Here is a 23,858-nt window from a genome sequence, read left to right as displayed (position 1 = left end):
AGATAAATGGTTTCTCTCCTGTGTGAATTCCTTCATGCTGCCGGAAATTACTGATTTAAGTTTGCCGAGGTGTAAAATTCCTGGAAGCTGAAAATGTACCTCATGTGACTCAGTATGGATCATCTTAAATACATTACAGGTATTACAGGAAGGAGTAAAGGATGCTATGTCTACAGCTAAGCTCACAAACTTTCCAGTCTGATCAGGTTCTGACAACAGGGTGGCTCAAAAGAGCAATATTTAATGTAAAAGTAGAACAAGTTTATGTAAAAGATAATGCTGGTTTACAAGCATTAATTCAACAGTCTGAATTACTGTATGTCTTAGTTTTGTAAGCAAAGGGATAACTTCTATATCTGTCTGTTTCCGGCATTATAAACTGATTATAAATAAGACAGTGCTAACACAGGGACGATAACTGGTGTTTTGTCGCTGACGCTTTCACTGTGCTTGGGATAGCTTCAGATTTCTGCCCTTATCTGACAGGAATGAAACTGTTTTCTACTGCTGTAGCTCAATTCAGCCTAATGTATCACGTTTTGAGTCTGCGGAGATGCTTTTCTGCTCACCGCAGTTGTAAAGAGTGACTGAAACCGAAAATCAACGCTGCTGCAACCTGATTGGCTGATTAGAGAAATGCATAAATGGCCTTATGAATTGAACAGTGAGGGTAAATAAGTGGTTGGTATATAAATGTTAGTCAGGTAATCAGGACACTTAAAAGCAATCCTGACACACTTGTGTAGCAGAGGGGCAGATGAGTGGTACAATAGTTAATCAAGTGATTATTTTCTGATATTTCATTATTAAAGTGATTTATTATAATGAAATATTTGTATAATGAGTCATCAGATTATGAAGCTTTACAGATTCCATGCTTGCATCAAATCGCTAATATATATATATAAAAAATTCATTTCCTCTTAGTTTTGTAGGGCCAAGATACAATGAAACTGTCAAAAAAACTCAACCCAGTAATAAGACAGAGTCAGAAAAAATGCTGAAGTAAACAAACTTATCTGCTTAACTCTGAATAATACCTTACAATGCATAAGCTCGCATTCAGAATCAGTTGAGATACTTACTGTTGTAAATGGTCCAATCCAGCTGTGTGCACTGATGCTATACATAAGCCAACATCATCCAGTTGCAGCTCTTCTTTTTCTCAGGTGGTTTCAGTACTAAAAGGTGTTCTACAGTACCACCACATATTGGACTGCATGGTTAATCTTGCTATTTTAGGTTCAATATGAATCAATTAATAAATCAATCAACCAAATCTGTTTAATTCCTTTTTGTTTCAGCCATTCTCTCTGTCTGATACTGAAACAGATTCATTCCGATCTGGAATATTCCTATCCTGGCATCACAAGGCTTAATGTGGAGGAATTCACTCAAGATCGGACACCAGTGCAAACCCCAGGACAACATTCACACGTCTTTTGGTCATTGTTGTGAAACCCACAGGGAAAAAAATGGGAGTACATCTGAAACCTCACACAAACACTTACCCCTGCTGTGTATCACCCTGGTACCGATTATGCTCACTTATACAACAATAACCCACATCACTCTCAAGATGATTCTTTTTTCAATTAAAGTCCATAAAATGTCCTTAATGTCTCTTGTTACAGCCAAAAAGATTAACAAGTTCATGCTGTTGGATAAAATTAATAATAGAATATTACTAACAGAACTAGAAATTCTATAATCAGTTGCATAGATTCATCTGAAGGCTGCTATTTATCTCCTCATACTGTGATTAAGTTTAAACCACTGTGTGACACATTTGACAAGTGTACACCCTTTCTTCTCTTCTCTTTATTAAATAGAGGTATTGAGGACTACAAACAGAGCTACTGAAACTCACACTAGGTAAAACACCTCATTACACTTGGTCAGATATAAAAATCAGTTCCATCAAATTAAACCAATAAAAAACGATGACTCCTCTTAAATGTATTTATTCGTAAACGAGTGTTAGTCTCGGTGCACAAATAAATTGGACATTTCTCACTTACACGACAGACTGCAATTCTTTTACCAAAATAACTCATTTTCCAAACTGTTTTTTTTTTATCATGAAGTGTCTTGCCTACGTTTTCACCGCTTAAACGGTGTTATGCTACAGCCTGAAACTGAAATCAACCTATTTTGGCACTTTATATATGGATTACAGAGGGATGGTACAGGATGTGCACGTTTTGAGTTAACTGCTCTATTTTGCCTGCTAGTACAATAACTTTTATAAAGTACACAGATTATTGGTGGGCCAGATTAGAAATGTCATCTAGTTCATACAGTATATAATATCCCATGACACAGAATGATGCACACTGCACCACATAATAAATTCTAATCTCTCACACTGTACAGTATTTTGTACTTCCCGTCTTAGATAAGCCTTAGATTCCCTTAAGATTTTTACTGCACGAAATATTGTTTGAACATTCAGTATATACACCGGTCGGTCGGCGCTGTTTCTGTTACTGTTTATTGTCTTTTGTGTATTGCATTTTTTGTACTTTTTGTATTGTCTTGTAACTTTATGTCTGCACTGTCTTTTGTCCTGCACCGTCTTGTCTGTCTTGTTTGTCTTGTCCTGCACTATTTGCACCAGGTTGCACAGCTGCACTGTATGTGGCTAAGACTACTTACATATCCTTAGGCCTTTCTTTGTTTTATATAGCACCATGATCCTGGAGAAACTCATGTCACTTGTCTCATGTCACTGTGTACTGCAACAGCTATATATGGTTGTAATGACAATAAAAGCATCTTGACTTCTTGACTTGACTTGATAAGCTGTTCGATTTTACAGAGTTAAATACTTTGTGTCTATTCATTACGGAGAAAAAATCATGATTCAGACCTCAGTGTCATTACAGCTAGTTTTAGGTATTTAACCGTGTTTCTAATAACCCCTGATAGACACCAGGGTTTCATTGCAGTTTGTTGATGGAACGATGGGGGGAATCTGTTCAAAATATAAGCAAACAGACCTAATACAGCTTTTGTCTTGTGTGAACGGCCTGGTGTTTTTGGAGATTACTTGGGTACGTAAAACTCCTTCCACATTGTGAACAGTGATACGGTTTCTCCCCCGTGTGAATGCGCTGGTGATACTGGAGGGTATCCTGTCGATTAAAACTCTTCCCACACTGCGAACACTGAAACGGTTTTTCCCCCGTGTGAATGCGCTGGTGTGCTTTGAGTGCGCTTCTTTGGTTAAAACGTTTTCCACAATGTGAACAGCTATAAGGTTTTTCTCCAGTGTGAATGCGCTGATGGGTTTGGAAATTACACTCCCGATTAAAACTTTTCCCACACTGTGAGCAGTGATACGGTTTCTCTCCAGTGTGAATGCTCTGGTGACGCTGGAGGGACCTGTTATGATTAAAACTCTTCCCACACTGTGAGCAGTGATAGGGTTTTTCTCCAGTGTGAATGCGCTGGTGCTGTTGGAGAGCAGTCTCTAGATTAAAACTCTTTCTGCATTGCGAGCAGTGAAATGATTTCTCCCCTGTATGGATTCGTTGGTGATGTTGGAAATTACTCATGTCTGCAAAACTCCTTCCGCATTGTGAGCAGTGATATGGCTTCTCCCCTGTATGGATTCGTTGGTGTGTTTTCAGAGTACACTGGTGAGTAAATCTTCTCCCACACTGTACACAGATAAACGGTTTCTCTCCTGTATGAATCCGATGGTGTTGTTGGAAGTTGCTAAGTCGAGTGAAACTCTTGCCACACTGTGGGCAGTGATGTGGCTTCTCCCCCGTGTGAATGCGCTGATGTAGCTGCAGATGACTTCTCTGATTGAAACTTTTTCCACACTCGGTGCAGAGATATGGCTTTTCTCCTGTGTGAATGCGCTGGTGCGTTTGTAAACTATTCTGGTGAGTAAAACTCTTCCCACAGTATGAGCAGTGGAGAAAGTCTGTGTGCATTCGTACTTGGCTGGTCATAGTATAAAGAAAACCAGCAGTGGTTTGATGTTCAGTAGACATCATGTTCTTGTGTGTATCTGGGGTGAAAAAAAAAACAGTGAAGTCAATAACATTAAAAATACAAAGCAGAATCATCTCGATGCCTCAGAGGTGGCAAATTTTTGTTCATGCATTAATACAAGGAGTTAAGGAGTTTAAAACGATTACTCAACAATAGCAGCAGTGTCAACATTTACAGTAGCATACCAAGTACTGTATGACTGAGTATACAATGACTTTTTTGCCTGTTTATAATGATACATAATACATTCACACATACAAAAAGTATACTATAGATCTGGATGTAAACATGACACAGAGTAATACAAAGCACTAATGACAACTACCACATGACACTTAAACAATAACACAAAGCAGTTAACACGTTGAGAGTAAAGCGATCTCACAGTCCAGTGATTGTTAGAAAACAGTATTATGTATGGATTTTACCACAGGATTTTTAGCTTTCAGACGGATCAGGAGCTTGCTGATTCACGCAACAATCTTCCAGCCATGACCCTCTAGAACCTGCCTATAAAATTGAGGATCAGAATCAACCAGGTGACTGGTTACTGTTGCTAGTTGAAGTGGCTCGGTAACTAGAAAAAAACTAACTCATTGCATTAAATCTAACCTGAGATAGATATGCATAGCCTTTCTTGATCCTACATTTAAGGAATTTGGTAGAAACCCTTATCCAGAGAACCAATCCAGGGATGGAGCAATTTGTTCAACCTACACGAAATCAGTGGCAACACAATGTATTGTACTGAGGAAGGACAATTTAAAATCTTTGTATTAGTTGTAAAAATTACTTTACAAAAAAAAATAAAAAATCATAATAAACTACATATATTAAAGAAAGTGGAAACTACAGTTTGCGTTGGTTTCCGAAGCTACCGAAGTTTCAAATATCTTCTCTACAACATTAGAAGGATTCGGCCATTTTTGTCCACACAGGCTGCTCAGGTACTTGTTCAGTCTCTTGTCATTTCTAGACTGGATTACTGCAATGCACTGCATCCGATTCAAAACACTGATGCTGGCCTACAAAGCCAAAAATGGACCAGCTCCCTCTTACCTCAAAGCCCTCATCATTCCTCGCACTGCACCCCGCAACCTCCGATCTACCAGCACTGCTCGACTGGTTCCACCATCTCTCAGGGTAAGAGGCAAGTATACTACAAGACTCTTCTCTGTTCTGGCACCAAGGTGGTGGAATGAACTTCCCCTAGAGGTCCGGACAGCTGAGTCACTGGCTATTTTCAAGTGGCGATTGAAGACCTACTTATTCAGGAAACACTTCAACTGGCATCCTTATCTTTTGCATTTAAAAAACAAACAAAAAAAAAATTGACACTTTTTCATTGTAACTTTGAACAAATGTTTTAAACTCATGGTATCTCAAGTATGTAACCTAGTGAGCAGCATTAATGTATTCAGTGTTAGAGATTTAAGCACTTATGTACGTCGCTCTGGATAAGGATAAGTCTGTCACATGCTGTAAATGTAAATGTAAATATCCAGTTCTGTGAAAGCCTCAGGTTCCTGTTCTTGGTTTACAGAAGTGGAACCTGGTGTTGATTTAAACTGTAGCTCATCCATCACAAGGTTTGATATTTTGTCCATGCCGAGTTACTTTTCTACTCACCTTAGTTGTAAAGACTAACTACACGAATCATAATATCCTAACTGGTGACTTGAACCAATCTGGTCATTTTCGTCTGATCTCTCTTAGCAAAGAGGCGTTTTCACAGGAGTGCTGAGATATGATTGGCTGCGTAGATAACTGCATACCTGTGTAGTACACCTGAAAGGCTGGAACTGGCTGTCTTAAGTGATCAGTGTAATTGTAATTGAGCTGTCCTGACAGTGCGACGACACAGGAATGATGATGATGATGATGATGATTAACGTGGAATACTGCATGTTTCCTAAGGTAACTTCTTCAGCAAGAGAAAGCAAAATTCTAAAGCCAGCAAATCAGATGTATGTAAATACTTAATTAAAGGTCTCCTTCTAAACACGTGAAGCAAAGTGTCAGTGTTATTATCCAAGAGAAAAAGAGAGAAAACATCTCAGGTAAACAGTTTCACTTTAACTTACCTCTTTGTGCTTCTAGTAAGAAGGTAGTTAACCACACCAACCACTACAAATACAGACCCAGTAACGAGCTTTTCTTATAACCACCTAATCCTCAGGCAGAAGAGGTGTGAAGGACAGAAATACAACCATATTTTTCTGTAGAGAGAGAGAGAGAGAGAACTAGAGCTTCTTCTGCTTCTTCTTCGACTTGAAGTGGATGACAGATGAAAGATGCTTTACTACCACCTACTGGTTGCATCTAATAAAAATAACATTTGCCCCAGATTTTGTGATTGATGAAATTCTTTAATTCCATCACCCTGGACTCTCAAAGAATGATTTCATGACTGCAGGACCGTTTGTGAACCACTGTCTTTTACATTTTACGGATTTAATCGCATTGAAGAAATAAAGGACCTTCATGACAACATGCATGCTTTTAAAAAGAACAAATCTGGAATAAACTGAAAATGAACATTAATGAACTCCAAATATATTTTATTTATTTCTAGATCCATCATTGATTTATTACTTCTTTGTTTTATCACAAAATGACTCTTTGAATTGTGAATTTTATTTTTTTTACTATAATAAACGATGGGTTTAAAGGAATTTGTTCTAGAAGTGAAATACAAAAATGACATGAATACGGTCATTAGTTTAAAACATGCGAATATACAAAGTGCTGTATTTCCTACACTGTTTAACTGATTTGGATTTAATTAAATACCTTATGGTGATGTACGGTGGCTGTCAGCTAAAATAATAATCCTGTCAATTCTAGAATAATATGGACTTAAAATATATCCTGTATTTTTCCTTGCATACGAACCGAAAACGGACGTCGCTATGTTACTGCCTACACCTGTGTGTTTTAAAATGACTTTACATCTCTGTTTGTACGTGTACATAGTGGATACTGGTGATGTTGGAGATGATGCAGATCTGGTGTCTACACTCTCTGATCAATGATACACTGTTTTTCTCCAATGTGAATACACTGGACATCTTGGAGGTTTTCACGTGTGACTTTCTTTGTGGCGCTGGAAAGTACTTATATGAGCAAAGCTCTTTCTGCATCGGGAGCATTGATACGGCTTCTCTCCCGTATGGGTGCGTTGGTGTGTTTTTAGAGTGCCTCGCTGAGTGAAACCTCTTCCGCAGTGTAAGCAGATAAACGGTTTCTCTCCTGTGTGAATTCGTTGGTGTTGTTCAAAGTTACTGCGTCGAATGAAACGCTTTCCGCAGTGTGAGCAGTGATACCGGTCGTCTCCCATATGGATGCGCTGGTGGTCTTGGAGGTTGCGCTCTAGATTAAAACTCTTTCCACACTGTGAGCAGCTAAAGGATTTCTGTCCTGTGTGAATTCCTTGGTGGCGCTGGAAATTATTCATGTGAGCAAAACTCTTTCCGCAGTGCGAGCAGTGATATGGTTTCTCTCCCGTATGGATGCGTTGGTGTGTTTTGAGGGTGCCACAGTGAGTGAATCTGCTCCCGCACTCTAAGCAGATAAACGGTTTCTCTCCTGTATGAATTTGTTGGTGTTGTTTGAAACTACTGAGTCGTGTGAAATGCTTTCCGCACAGTGAGCAGTGATAAGGCCTCTCTCCCGTATGGATGCGTTGGTGTGTCTTGAGGTTACCCAGATGAGTGAATCTGCTCCCACAGTCTAAGCAGATAAACGGTTTCTCTCCTGTGTGGATATGTTGGTGTTTCTTGAAACTACTGAACCGAGTGAAACTCCTTCCACACTGTGAGCAGTGATACGGCTTCTCTCCGGTGTGGATGCGCTGGTGTCTTCTGAGAGTGCTCGACTGAGTAAAGCGGTTTCCACACTGTAAGCAAATAAAGGGTTTCTCTCCAGTGTGAATTCGCTGGTGTTCCTTGAAATAACAGAGTTGAGTAAAACTCTTTCCACATTGCGGGCAGCTGAACGGCTTCTCCCCCGTGTGAATTTGTTGGTGTCGTTTGTAATTTCCGAGTCGATTAAAACGCTTCCCACATTGCGAGCAGTCATATGGCTTCTCTCCTGTGTGATGGCGCTGGTGTTTCTTAAGACTTCTGAGGTAAGAAAAACTCTTTCCACAGTCTGAACACAGATGAAGCTCTGTCTTTATTTCAACATGACTGGAGACAGGACAAGCTGTAGCAGAAGATTGCTGCTGATTACTGAAGTCTCTTGTGGGCAGCATGTTCTAATCTATATCAAGGAAGAGGGGAAAAAAATAAATAAAACATTGCTGACAATAATAGTATCTAAAATAAGACCACTCGATGGCGCCACCTATTGGCGCAATGATGTAACTTCGTATGTTATGATGTAAACAGTCACTGAAGGAATCAGTGCATGAATCATTTTTGGTGAAATGAAAAATTCTAGAGCAAAAGAATGTTTCTGAGTCAACTTGTTATTCCCGAGTCATATAAAATGATTCGAAGCATCACAGTTTAATTACTGAGTTTTTACACTTTGTAGATAACAGAAACAATGCAAGAAAGTGGATTTAATTTGGTTATTGAGGTTCAGTAATAACAGGTTCCAGTAATCAAAAACAAATGAAACGGCTAGCAGTAAGAATGCATTTATTTACCTACCATCTACTGTAATTATATAAGAAAGTAAAAAACTAACTATCTGCACTGGAGATTATTACATATGAACCAGAGATCCATGGAGAAACTCAGGTAACCAGTTTCACTTTTACTTACCCCAGGATTTAAAGCTCCACACATTTACCCTCTTCAAATGCTGTTAGCTTTACAACACAAGCTCAGATTTCATACGGTGCTGTGCGAATGCAGGCAAGAACATGTTCATAAAGAGATGATTATCTCGCTCTTCTTGTTCAGTACAAGATGATTTCACAACTGAAAGATGATTTATCGCCTCCTACTGGAATGAATGCAAATGATCATCTTCTCAAACCTTACTGTTTTCTGTTTAGTAAGTCTAAATTACCTACAAATTAAAAAGTTCACCTGGGATTCACCTGGAATAAGCCCCAAAAATTTAACGTTTGTTTCTCTGATGAGATTCATCACACCGCCTCATCCATCAGTCATGTCGAGTTTAAACCACTTTGGCATTCACAGCCTAATCATTTTACTTTCTATTTCAGTTTTGTCTCAAAAGCTCTAAGAAGATTGGAGGAAATATTAAAGTGAATACAAGAAGCCTGTAGAACAAGATAGTGAATGATACTTATGGTGTGGTGTGTGTTCAGTCTTTATTAAAAATCTTTTATATATACACCAATGAGCCATTATATTATGACCACCCACAGCCCTGAGCATTGATGGTGAATTTCTGTTAATGTCTTGGCTTCCAAATTTACCTGGCATTAATCCAAACACTTGTGGTTCCACTTGGAAAAGCTGGTTTGCGCTACATCACTGGCACAGGAAGGGAAACTAGAGGATCTGCTATATGAATATGTGTGTGTGTGTGTGTGTGTTTGTGTGTGTGTGTACCAAGTGCATAGAGAGCCCTGTTGCACGGACACACCCCGACTCCACAGCGTGGGAAGCGACAGCAGCCTACTGTTTGGTAACGGGGTCGTAGCGCTTCGTACAGTTGTAGATCATCGAGTCCTTCTCACCTTATTCACCAAACAGATCATTATGCAAGGACATTGTAAGATCATGGTCTCAGGATGAATCACCTGATGATCAGCAGTTCAGGTTTGCTAGGATTGAGCTTCAATTGATGAGCCTTCATCCATGATGATATGTCTGCCAGACACGCTGAGATCTGAACAGAAGCTGTGGTATCTGAGGGTGGGAAAGAGAAGTTGACTATCATCAGCATAGGAGTGGTAAGAGAACCTGTGTGAGGAAATAACTTTACCAAGAAAGAGGACCAAGTACAGAGCCCTGTGAGACACCAGTGGAGAGTCTGTGTGGAGCAGATGTCAGTCCCCTCCTTGTTATATGATACGAGTGTCCTTCCAGGTAGAAAGTAAACCATTCCAATGCTGAGCTGCAAATTCCAATACTGCCCAGGGTGGCCAAGAGTGTGGTCCACCGTATCAAACTCTGCTGAAAGGTCAAGGAGGATAAGGACAGATGACAGCTTGGCTGATCTAGCAGCATGTAGTTTATCCAAATAGGTATCCAAATGGGCTGTCTCTGTCGAATGCATGCTTATATAATATATGTGGCTATATTTGGTCACTGAGCTTTTTTTCTTTTAATTTCAGAAATGTTTAATTGTAAATTTTGAATTTGATTATTATTCTCACTTTAACAGGTAAAAATAAACAAATGAGATGGGAAAATCTTTGTTTCTCATTTAGTTGCATAATAATTCTGCACACTAATAGTTGCCTAATAACATGTACATATAAATATTCCCTTAAGAAAGCCAAAACTTCACTTTTACTATTTAAATGTTCAGGTTAACATTTTGGATTGACCAAGAGCACTGTAGTTGTACAATAACAAAAGTAATCCTCAAAAATACAACTTGCCTAATAATTGAGCACACAGTGTATATACATATACAAGCATATACACACACGCACACACACAAAGAGACAAGAATCAGGGGTCACAAGTCCAGAGTCTGTGTAGGTGACAAAGATATCGTTTATTGACAGACATCCATCAGTGCGGGCCTCCAAACCTAATGAAACATGCAGTTCATCCAAGTAGATCGCCACCATAGATCCAGTGCTGAAGTGAATAACTAAGGTGGTATTTCATCATCTCTGTCTCACCTGGTGATGGGCGAAAAAAAATAAAAGCGAGACTTTGTCCAGGAAAAGCTGGGGAGGGGTTACAACTTTTTCTTTTAAAAAGGATTCAAGAATTTTTCATTGGGAAAAAAAAAACAAAGCGCCATCCTGAGCAGAGTAAGCGCGGAGTTCAATCTGATCACCCAATGACATTACTAAGACGTTTCTCCTCTGTGGTTCGACATGCTGCTTTTCATTACACTGAGCTACTCGCATCATTGACACAGTAATTTTACGATCATCTTATTTTATCTAGCTCGGTCATTACCTCTGACTAGCAACCAGGGCAAAGTCGATGTTAGCTAAGCAATTCAAAATCTAGCATTTTATTCCACACACTACACTGAGCTTAAGAATGAATGGAATAAAATAAAGCATTAGGATGTCACGGGATTAACTGATCGAGTTCAACTTAAACCCAGGCATGTCACTCACTCTTAATGAGCTATTACCACAGGAAAATGCTTATTAGTGCACAACATGGCAACAGCTGAGACTGGGTTTGAGAATCTGGGATCGGTTAAGGCTTCTTTACGTTCTAATAAAGGCTAGCGCTTCCAATTTTAGCCTCTGTAATGAAGAGTGGAGGAACTAAACCCTTATTATTTCATACAACATACAGCTATGAAGAAAGAATGTGCCGGTCATTGGTTATACAACAGATATTTATCTAGCAATGTTAGAAAGGAGGCTCTGAAATGGTCAACATAGTAGACTAGCTGATTAGGTAGAATTTCTGGGTGACTGCATATACAAGCGTTGACGTTCCAAAATTAGGAATCATGCTAATTGTTAGCCATGTTTCCTGTTCAGACAGCAATCTTCTTTGTTTGAGTCATACATTCCAGGAAATCTTAATATCATATTTCGTGTTTATGAAAGATTAACGTCGGCACGAGTCTATTCCTTGCCCCCCTGTGTCCGAAATCACCGTCTCTATCACTAAACCTGGAGATTCTTATGAACAACGTGTTCAATATGCGCCGGCGCGCCCTGATAAAACCAGAAGGTGGATGATACACATCACATCATATATATTTTTTCCTTAAAAAAAAAAAGAACAATAGGATTTACCATTGAGAAGAGGAACACAAACAGATATGGCAGTAAAAGTCGGTAAGGCACTAGGTGGGCTGAACGCTACACCTGTTTTTAGTCTTCTACAAATAACTTACAATTCAAACAGTGCAGTTTTACATTTGTTAACTTAATGTTTCTCTTTTCTTCCTTTTTCAACCATTCATCTAGGAATCAAAAGTAAGGCAATACATTACCAAAAAAAAAAAAATTATAAAACATTACAGTGAAACATTTCAGTAATAATATACCCAAATGAACAAAAGCAAAAGCAAAAGCAAAAAACAGTCATTGAAATTTAAGCTCCTTCAGCCGTTCTGGTGGATTCCTGTGGCTTGGAGAATTCACTAACAACAATAAGGATAATTATTATAACAATGATATGCATAGATTGTAATGATCTTGCATGCTCCTCAAAAAAAAAACAAAAAAAAAAACGGAAAACAGAAAAAAGACTAATACTCAGTACCCAGTACTCCGTCTTGATTATTGCCCCACATTAATTTATTGCCCGTCAGGAACATTAAGGCTGAGAGAGTCCATCAGGCCAAGGTTTCGCCAAAATTTAGGGTCAACGTTTTTTTTTTTCCAAGAGTGAAGGACCGTTTACTACAAATCCCATCAAAGTTCCCTTCAGAGCAACAAGTGGTCCCATCACGAGCCGCGTGAGAAGCCTAGAGGACAGGAGCAGCCTTTTCCCACCAGCTTCTCCGTCATTTAGGGTTAATTGACTTTAAATGCAGTTTTTTGATTTGTTTAAGGTTTTTATTGAAAAATCTGTGATGTACAAAGTCCCAATTGAGGAGTCCCAAATGTTTCAGAGAGAAGATTCAGGTGGTTAGCTGGAAAAGGGAACAAAGAGCAGAAGAGAAAGATTTGCAGGTTGTTGTTGTTGTTTTTTATAAAGGACCTACAGTAGTTATAATGTGAAGATAATCTGTGATTTTGTAGTATTTAAGCCACTACAGTATATTATAGGCTACCAAAAGACCCTAACCCTGCGTTCACACTGCGTTAGCAAGTAAGAAGCTGTGGTATCTCTTGTGAGGAAAATGTGTTAAAGATTAATTTATACAACACACACTAAGCTTAGCACTAGCTTTAACCAGGTCCAGGACATTGCCTCCTTTGTGTGTGGGATGTAGCTGTTGAGTGTGAGGGAGAAAGAGTCGAGAAGAGACAGGAGGGAAGAAGAATGTAGCTTGTCAGAGGGGAGGTTGAAGTCACCAAGCACTGTCAGGGGGGAGATATAGGAAGGGAAAGCACTAAGCAGTGAGTCCATTTCTTCCAGGAAGTCTCCTAGGGGACCAGGAGGGCGGTAGACAACAATGATAACAAGGTTGATAGGAGAGGTAACTGAAATGGCATGGAATTCAAAAGAAGAGATGGTTAAATGAGAGAAGAGTAGAGGTGTAAAGCACCATTTCTTTGACAACAATAAACCTGTATGACCACCCCTGCCTGTTTCTCGTGGTGAGTGAGAGAAAGCATAGGCAGAGGATAAAGCAGCTTACAACACCCTTAAAGACGTCCCCACTGAGAAACAACATGGAAGCCATTTCCTCGACAGTTCATTAAAAGGATTTTAAGGCTGCTCGGTTTTATCAGTCTTGTTCAAATATGCTGTTGATTTTCTGGCTCTTGTCACCACTAGGAATTTGAAGACAATCAGAAAATTCTGTTTTGGTTAGCAGCCTTAAAAAAACTTTTAGCCGACAATTCCGCGCTATAGCTGGTAAAGCAGGAGGCTTTTTGTTTTTAAATAACAAAAACTGAACTAAAACCCCTGTGTGAAGCCAGAAAGGAGTGGGGCGGTAAGGAGTGGTAAATACAGAGGGTAACTGATGAAAGATAAACTACGCTGAACTCTCCTTGTGGTGTAGACATCAACAGGAGCTTGAGGATGTGTCTGCAGCGTGGAGGTTGGATTGAGCCCTGCTACAACACAAACAGCCAGTCATAAACTTTACCTGTATCTGTTGTCCGGCCTGCAATAATATTACCGCTTGTTTTCATTTTACTAACTCCTCCCACATTCCTAGTACTGGCAGGCAAACTCTTTACCCTACTTTGAACGTGGTTGCATATATAAAAACAAAAAAAAAACACCCTAGCATATTAAGAACTGACTTGTTACCTCACCACTACTGGTGATCCTTGATCTCTTTGATTCTACAATCTGAACCAAGCTAGTATTCCTTGCCCCACTTTCAATGTCCCAGGAACCAAGTCCAAATTCCATAAATAATTTTTCACTTGAAACCATAACTTCTGCCCTAATCCCAATGTTAGCAGTCTAATCTAATCGACAGTTATTCCTGTGATCCCAACTACTACTGCTGACGTCAACATGCAATTTCTAATAATGTCCTTGCTACCCCTGTAACCAAACATATTCTAAATCCTACTGCAGTTACCCCAAGCCAAACTTATAACAAACACCAAACCCACAGATGGTACTCACAAAACCAACTTTTTAAAACAATGTTTTTACCTACAAATTAACCTCTCACACAATCCTAATGCTAATGCCCTAAAAGCCTTGTCCCTAATGCCCCTGCTGGACCACCAAAAAACAACAACCTACCACTTAAATCCAAGCCTTTACTCAGATACCACTGCTACTACCTCCAAAACCCACTGTTAACACACAATTTCTTCTACTGATACCCCTATGTTTATTTTACGAGGTACGAGAGGATGCTCGAGAGAAACTAGATGGAGGTGTAAGATATTACAGAAATTGCACCCAAATTCCACTCCAAGTTGCACATCTAAAAGAGCTCATTCCTAAAAAAGTTTACGTATCATAAGGTTATACATTTAGGACTCTAAACGTGTAAACTTGATTCAATTATAAATATGGGAACGGCAGCAGGACATCAAGGATCACCATGAACAAAGGGTTTACGTGACCGCGATTACCATTTAAAGTGACCACTTGGTTGATAACAAGGTCTGCGTGACCGCGGTGACCGCGATTACCATTTAAAGGGACTATTTGACTGAAGATAATTGTAACAATAACAAGACAAAGTATACATGACTGTGATTAGCATTTATTGACATCTGGCTAAAATTACAAGGTGTGACCCAGCCATTTGGGAGACCCTCAGTTCTTACGCTCAATACACCTTCAAAGCAGAACTTCATTTAAACTACAAAGAGGAAAACAGTATAAAATGCGTGAGCAGGATTTGCTCTGGTTTCTTATTGACTCCAATGAACCCAAAGTACTTCATGTATTTTGTCACTGCTATGCTGGAATAAACTTCTTGTTCTTCATTAAGATCTTCAACATCATCGTCTTATTTTTACAATAGGCATTTTATTTTCTTACAGAGGTTTTTTGGGAATCTTCTTGCCAAGGTGGCCAATCCATTTCTTCTGCTCATCCTGGGTGAGAGCTAGCAGGAGCATGTCACGTGCAGATGTCACATCGTAGTTCACTGTGGGGGTGAAGAAAGAATTTCATGTGACGCAACTTACTTATATATGTTTGAATATAGTCTATTTGCCTAGACAGACTTCGTGTATATACCTTTGCATGGGGCGATGACGTCCTCCTTCCTGTCCAGGTGGTCTTTGTGGCACTTGACGTGGCATCGGCGGCATTCAAGTGCGGGTGGTGGTTTAAAGACGTGCCACAGTGGTTTGGAGCAGGCTTCGCAGTTTGATGGGAAGTGGTAAAGTGTAGGGACAAATTCATGCCCTTTGTGAGCGAGGCAGTTAGCTTTCTCGCCTTGAGGAATGGTCTCCAGGTCCACTTCCTTACGGCATTCGCCCTCATTAGCGTACAGAATCTGTTATGACATTAACGATTTGCATCACACTTAACACACATACATAACATTGTATTCATATTTGTATTATAATAGTCAACATATATACACATATGGATTTAAAAAAAACAAAAAAAAAAACGTGTGATTTCATATAATATATTAACCTGAAATATTCTGGGAATTTCATCTGCTTCGGCGCGGTATACATCACCTTGGGTTACTGGACGCACAGAGAAGAGTTTGCTAAACAAAAAATAATAAAACAATATAAGGTTTTTCAACTACAAACATCAACAAAAACAGGTTAAACACATGCATATTGGTCAACTTTTTATTTATTTATTTATTTTTGGAAAATTAAAACTCACTCAATGTCAAGCACCATGGAGGGATTGGACTGCTCTTTATCCTGCTCATCATTATAGAACAGAATCTTCTTACTGCTCACTACAACATACTGAGAGACACACAGGTACAATCACACAAAAATGTTTGACTAAAGTTGTCTAAGATTCATTACGAAGCTGTTTTTTTGGATATTAAATCCTTACCTGCTTCCTCCACCCGTATCTTTTGATATTGGCTCTGTTCGGGATTGAGAGCCAGCCTTCTAATCTCGATTCTGTAAATATAATGAAAGTAAATAAGTAAATAAATAAATTCCAGTATATTAGCACTACCTTAATTACTTAAGTGAACATGCCGTGAATGCAGATTTATGTAGGTCACAAAATCAAGCATCAGATAACGGAACAATAAATCAGAATCATCACTCCCAACAACCACATGCCCATCGGAGACACTTTCAAAAGAGTCACATGCTGATTATTCATGTGCTCCAAATCTGTTGATCTGTTAGATGTTCACCAAGTGCCATAATGGTAGTTCACATCAGTAAGGTAATGAAGGGGCAAAACCGTAGAATAAGATCATGCTGCATTACAGGTCAGACTGGGTCACTGGATCCTAGGAAGCCATTCTCATGGCCAATGATTTTAATGGTCATTAGGTCTTGTGTTAGTTGTTACTAAAATAAATTGAGGTTAAACAGTGGACACACATTAAAGCTTTAAACAGACCTGAAATTATAAATGTGAAAGTGCAAGGTTTTAAACCTACATCAGACTACAGTTCAAAACACCTAACTACAACCTGTCTGATCCCATATGAAACCTACCAAAATGTGGTCTTGACTAGAGACCTACAATGTTCTCGAGTCAGACTTACAGCTGACACCACAAATTCTGTCCATACCCGACTACACACGAGTGGAATTCTGTCCATACACAGAATTCCATTGGGGTGTAGTTGAGTTTGGACATAAATCCATTGACTTGTAGAAATCCATTGGGGTGTCAGCTGTAAGTCTGACTAGAGACCTACAATGTTCTCGAGTCAGACTTACAGCTGACACCCCAATGGATTTCTACAAGTCAATGGATTTATGTCCAAACTCAACTACACCCCAATGGAATTCTGTCCAAACCTGACCACACCCCAGTAAAATACCCCTGGGGAGTTCTTTCCAAACAGGACTATACCCTGGTGGTATTCTCTCTTATACCCTTGTAGAATTCTATCCAGAAAGATCTACACTGCTTTACAATTCAGTCCAAACGATCTATGCCCCTGTGGAATTATGTCTTATAGAAAAAGCTGCCTTTATTATTTGACACATATACATTACAGCACAGTGACATTATTTGTTTGCATATAACTTTGGAAGTTGGGGTCAGAGCACAGGGTCAGCCCCTGGAGCAGAGAGGGTTAAGAGCCATGCTCAGGGGCCCAACAGTGGCAGCTTGATGGTACTAGGGCTTGAACTCCAATCTTCAGATCAACAAACCAGAGCCTTAATCACTTGAGCTACCATTGCTCTATGTAACAGAGTATTATTCTGCCTAGAAAGGACCGTACTCCATCCAAATGCTTTTGAAACCTGACCAAACCCTGTGAGACACTGACCATATCACCAGTGGAATTCTGTCCAACCCCAACTATATCTTAGTGGAATTAGGTACAACTCCAACCATACCACAGTAGAATTCTGTCCAGACCTGACCGGAATTCTGTCCATACCCGACCACACCCGAGTGGAATTCTGTCCATACCCAACTACACGAGTGGAACGCTGTCCATACCCGACTACACACGAGTGGAACGCTGTCCATACCCGACTACACACGAGTGGAATGCTGTCCATACCCGACTACACACGAGTGGAACACTGTCCATACCCGACTACACACGAGTGGAACGCTGTCCATACCCGACTACACACGAGTGGAATGCTGTCCATACCCGACTACACACAAGTGGAACACTGTCCATACCCGACTACACACGAGTGGAATGCTGTCCATACCCGACTACACACGAGTGGAATGCTGTCCATACCCGACTACACACGAGTGGAATTCTGTCCATACCCGACTACACACGAGTGGAATTCTGTCCATACCCGACTACACACAAGTGGAATTCTGTCCATGCCTGACCACACCCGAGTGGAATGCTGTAAATACCCGACTACATGAGTGGATTGGTGTGTGTGTGTGTGTGTGTGTGTGTGTGTGTATGTGTGTGTGTGTGTGTGCATACCTGCAGTGTTGCTGTCGACCTCGTCTGTCTGCAGACTCGTCACACTCGTGTTCTCCATACGCAGCTGCAGGTCGTTCAGTTTCTCTCTGAGCTGCTCGATGTCACTTTCTTTACTGTCCAACTGCATCTGCAGCTCATTACGGTACGTGCTTTCTTCCACCAGTTGCTGCAAACACACACACACACACACACACACACACACACACACACACACACACACACACACACACACACACTAAATATCATCAAAATGACAAAGATGTATGATGAGTGGCACAACAGCTGGCAATGTTTAGACACTTTTTTCAGCTGATGTGAACAGGAGATATCACTAGGGGGCAGTAGAGCTTTTTTTGTGGACCTTGCAGTCCACTTTATTTCCCTTTTAAGTTTTATTTATTTAGATTCGTTCTTGATCTCCTTTAAAATCCATTGACAAACACATTCACTCACAATGGCTAGCGGCCGGTCAAGACTCGTTAGCTTGATACGATCACTTTCAGGGTTTCCCGCAGAAAATTTGTTAGTTAAGGCGGTAGGGTTTGGTGGGTGGGTGGGGCGCGGGTGGGCGGGGCTTATTTGTCAGATAGACCACAGACTCTGTACTACATTGAACAATTATAAAAAAAAACAGGCACGTGCAACCTAGCTAGCAGGTGAAGATCTCAAACAACAAAATCACCAGCTAACTTACTTTATATTTGCAAGAACTATAGACTAATACAATAACAGGCTTAAATAAACCCAGAACATAAGTCCACTTACAGTTCTCACGGACACGCGTTTTATCAACTGGCTAGTTATCCTGCAGACAGTGACGGACCACGTCTTGTTCTCATTTCGGCCGTGTGGCGCGCGTGCACACTCGCGGTGTGAAGCACGTCCACACTATTCTCCGAGATGCACTTGACGGCCTTTCGTGCAGCGGAATTTGTTTTTTTTGGACGACCTAGTTAAGGCGGTAGGGTTTCCCAGCTTAGGCGGTCCACCCGAACTGCAAAGTGCTTTTTTTTTTTTAATATATAGACTAAATTTCATTTCCCCCACAACAATCCCACCTTTTTGTTTTATCAGCAATGTATCTGCATAATAATAAACTAGCTATTTGCACAAATATATAATTTTACCAAGGATTTAGCTATTGATGAATGTTTAGCTAACATAAACTCACTATCTAGCTAGTTAAATGGAAAGTTAGTGACAATATCCATCCTATGCATCACATACTACATTGTTGACTTCGTGAAGCCAAGTGTACGAGACGGCCCTAGCTATGTTTACAGTGCGTATGACTAATGATGGTTATTTATATATTATGTTTTATACGTTTACATTTCCAGCATTTAGCAGACTCCCTTATCCAGAGTGACTTACTATTTACTTCAATTTATACAACCGAGTGGCAGCTTGGTGGACCTGGGATTAGAACTCATGACCTTCTGAGCAGTAGTCTAACAACACCTTAACCACTAGGCTACCACATCCCACAGTTAAAGTAAATGTATATTAGCATAACTGACATGTCTGCTTTTCATTAATCATGCTTTATATAGGTTTTGAAGAACATCGTCTTTAGTTGCATGTTAACACCCACCGCCTGCATCTCGCTGAGCTCCTTCTGGTATTTGATGGCCATGTGGTTGAACTTCTCCTTCTCCTGGTTGAGTTCCAGCTGCAGTTTGCGGTTCTCCTTCTCCTTCTTGCGCAAGTCTGTGGTGCTACCGCGCTTCTTCTGGTCCAGCTTCATGTCCTTACGGTTCATGATCTCAGCCAGTTTATTCACCGCCTGCAGAGACACAGTGTTCCTTCACTACTCACAAGTGTGTGTGTGTGTGTGTGTCCACTGTCACACACTTACCTGCGTCTTAAGTGTCCGTTCCTGGTTGAGGATCTTCTCATAGTTGGCCTTAATGGCATTTGAAATTTCTTCTCTCTGAGCTTCAAACACTAAAACACACACACACACACACACACACACACACACACACACACACACACACACACACACACACACACCTTGTTGTGGCCTCTTTATTATGGAAAAGCAGACTGCACTATGAGGAGTTTCCTCAGACAATCTGACTTCTTTATTGGATTAATGTGTGTGTGTGTGTGTGTGTGCGTGTGCGTGTGTGTGTGTGTGTGTGTGTAAGTGAAAGAAAGAAACGTACCATCCTTCTGAGATTGGAGATTCTCGTCTAGCTCGGCTTTCTCCCTGCTGAGGTTCTCTACATCTTTGGTCAGAGTTTTGTTGGATTCCTCAAGCTGAGTTAAAAAAAGTTCATTAAGAGGTATTTATTATTATTATTATTATTATTATTATTATTATTATTATTATTATTATTATTATTATTATTATTATTTAAGAGTGTGTGTATTACAGACCCGTGCTATAGTGGACTCCTTCTCGGTTAGCTCCTGTTTGTGTCGTGATAAACTCTTCTTGCTCTCCTGGCTCAGTTCAAAGTACTGTTCCTCCTGTAATGCTCTCGCCAGCTGCTCCGACTCTGCCTTTGACACTGTCAGGTCCAGATGAGCCATCAGAGATTCCCTACACACACACACACACACACACACACACACACACACACACACACACACACACACAGGTTTACAATCTGCTGCTGAAACAGAAGTCCGGGATTGATGATGAACAGGTTCCCCGTATCACCTTCATAAGGACCTGGGCGTAAAGCAGAAGCTTCAGAAGGCGGAAGAGATGAAAAAAAATCTGGTGAATTCTGTCCATACCTGACCACACCTGAGTGGAATTCTTTCCATACCTGACCACACCCGAGTGGAATTCTTTCCATACCCGACCACACCAGAGTGGAATGCTGTCCATACCCGACCACACCCCTGTGTAATTTTGTTCTACCTCTGACACTTACCTATAACTAACATCAAATACTCCACAGAGGTCACTCACAATTAAGTCTAAAATTTCACTAGAGAACAATTTTATGCATCCTAAACATTCAAAAGTACGAGCTGCATCATTCTGGACTGTACAGTGGTTGGGAGGATGTCATGATGCACAAATAAAACATGCAAGTGATAAAGGTTTGTGTGGTAAAAAAAAGTGCTGCTTTTCCAGTAGTACAGTAACTTTATTTCATGCTGCCATTTTCTTTTCAGATAAAGCATGCCTTGTAGCAAAGCAGGTCTGGCTACATTTCATGTCTTATAATGTGAACAAATCTTCATGGCTACCAGAACATCTTTATGCCTTACTAATATATTATTAGGATTATTAAATGTTTATACATCATTACCACATTTTTCCTTGTGATTATTGCTTAAACATACCACGGCAGTAACTTAGTGGAAGCTAGTGGAAGAGCACTAAAACAAACACACGTGAGAGTAAAACTTTGATAAAAAAAAAAGTCTTTGTAAATGTACTAGCACAAAAAGACAATGTGCTTCATCAGAATAACAGGAAGAAAATTCACTGATAAGAGATCAGTTTCTTTCAGATACATTTCAAGATGCTTTTCTCACACAAGCCAAAACAAATAAAACAGCAAATAAAATTTCAGCAAAGGAAATATAAAAAGAAATCCCACAGCATGATGCACATGTAAGCTGCAGGTTACTCACAGAGGGAAAACAACAGAGGATATAAAGAGGAGGAGAGAACAGACTGGACACACACAGGGGGAGAAAACATGAGAGATGACTTTAAACCCATAAACATGTTTAATAAGACAATGTGCTTCGCTTTACTTTATTAAGAAGACATTTTAACTGAAAGACAGAAATTCGAAATAAACTGAAGAAAGGGCCAGGTACGAGATTGGTGTGTGTGTGTGTGTGTGTGTGTGTGTGTGTGTGCGTGTGTGTGTGTGTGTGTGTGTGTGTGCATACCTGCAGTGTTGCTGTCCACCTCGTCTGTCTGCAAACTCGTCACACTCGTGTTCTCCATACGCAGCTGCAGGTCGTTCAGTTTCTCTCTGAGCTGCTCGATGTCACTTTCTTTACTGTCCAACTGCATCTGCAGCTCATTACGGTATGTGCTTTCTTCCACCAGTTGCTGCAAACACACACACACACCCCCACACACACCCACAATAAATATCATCAAAATGACAAATATGTATGATGATTGGCACAACAGCTGGCAATGTTTAGACACTTTTTTGAGCTGATGTGAACAGGAGATATCACTAGGGGGCAGTTAGAACTCCTTATTTGTGGACCTTGCAGTCAAAATAACCACTTTATTTTCCTCACTCTCACTCATTCATCTTCTACCGCTTATCCGAACTTCTCGGGTCACGGGGAGCCTGTGCCTATCTCACGCGTCATCGGGCATCAAGGCAGGATACACCCAGGATGGAGTGCCAACCCATCACAGGGCGCACACACACACACTACGGACAATTTTCCAGAGATGCCAATCAACCTACCATGCATGTCTTTGGACCAGGGGAGGAAACCGGAGTACCCGGAGGAAACCCCCGAGGCACGGGGAGAACATGCAAACTCCACACACACAAGGCGGAGGCGGGAATCGAACCCCCAACCCTGGAGGTGTGAGGCGAACGTGCTATCCACTAAGCCACCGTGCCCCCCCGTATTCTGTTTAGTAAGTCTAAATTACCTACAAATTAAAAAGTTCACCTGGGATTCACCTGGAATAAGCCCCCAAAATGTAACTTTTATTCTCTGATGAGATTCATCACACTGCCTCATCCATCAGTCATGTCGAGTTTAAACCACTTTGGCATTCACAGCCTAATCATTTTACTTTCTATTTCAGTTTTGTTTCAATATCAAAGTATCTAAGAAGATTGGATGAAATATTAAAGTGAATACAAGAATCATGTAGAACAAGATAGTGAATGATACTTATGGTGTGGTGTGTGGTCAGTGTTTATTAAAAATCTTTTATATATATACACCAATAATAAACCATTACATTATGACCACTCACAGCCCTGAGCATTGATGGTGAATTTCTGTTAATGTCTTGGCTTCCAAATTTACCTGGCAATAATCCAAACACTTGTGGTTCCACTTGGAAAAGCAGGTTTGCGCTACATCACTGGCACAGGAGGGGGAACTAGAGGATCTGCTGTTGACATTATGATACCAGATACCCCAGGAAGCCTATTGACAACCATGTTGAATTTACACTTACAGCATTTGGCAGACGCCCTTATCCAGAGCGACGTACATAAGTGCTTAAATCTCTAACATTGAATACATTAATGCTGGTTCACTAGGTTACATACTTGAGATACCATGAGTTTAAAACATTTGTTCAAAGTTACAATGAAAAAGTGTCAAAGGTTGTATTTTTTTAATGCAAAAGATAAGGAAAGAAGTGCTAGTTGAAGTGTTTCCTGAATAAGTAGGTCTTCAACCGCCGCTTGAAAATAGCCAGTGACTCAGCTGTCCGGACCTCTAGGGGAAGTTCATTCCACCACCTTGGTGCCAGAACAGAGAAGAGTCTTGTAGTATACTTGCCTCTTACCCTGAGAGATGGTGGAACCAGTCGAGCAGTGCTGGTAGATCGGAGGTTGCGGGGTGCAGTGCGAGGAATGATGAGGGCTTTGAGGTAAGAGGAAGCTGGTCCATTT

At 40.3% G+C, this 23,858-nt stretch overlaps 1 protein-coding gene and 1 pseudogene across 1 annotated transcript; both read right to left on the bottom strand.

Annotated features, from left to right (window-relative positions):
• Positions 1 to 2,677: 2,677 nt before the first annotated feature.
• LOC113635029 lies at positions 2,678 to 8,938 on the bottom strand (annotated as a pseudogene).
• Positions 8,939 to 14,927: 5,989 nt separating this feature from the next.
• LOC113635035 (rho-associated protein kinase 1-like) lies at positions 14,928 to 22,338 on the bottom strand. Its single transcript, XM_047815495.1, has 11 exons — positions 22,141 to 22,338; positions 20,656 to 20,821; positions 20,442 to 20,535; positions 20,129 to 20,217; positions 19,865 to 20,056; positions 18,271 to 18,436; positions 16,221 to 16,291; positions 16,038 to 16,126; positions 15,834 to 15,912; positions 15,426 to 15,687; positions 14,928 to 15,333 (listed from the first exon to the last, which is right to left on the bottom strand). Exons 2-11 carry the CDS (start codon positions 20,809 to 20,811, stop codon positions 15,221 to 15,223), a joined length of 1,311 nt encoding a protein of 436 aa, XP_047671451.1. The 5' UTR covers positions 20,812 to 20,821; positions 22,141 to 22,338; the 3' UTR covers positions 14,928 to 15,220.
• Positions 22,339 to 23,858: the final 1,520 nt, after the last annotated feature.

The sequence above is a fragment of the Tachysurus fulvidraco genome, chromosome 1 (genome assembly GCF_022655615.1).
Source record: "Tachysurus fulvidraco isolate hzauxx_2018 chromosome 1, HZAU_PFXX_2.0, whole genome shotgun sequence".
NCBI classification, from domain to species: Eukaryota; Metazoa; Chordata; class Actinopteri; order Siluriformes; family Bagridae; genus Tachysurus; species Tachysurus fulvidraco.
The sequence above is the reverse complement of the archived record's forward strand: the minus strand, read 5'-3'. Positions and strand labels throughout refer to the sequence as shown.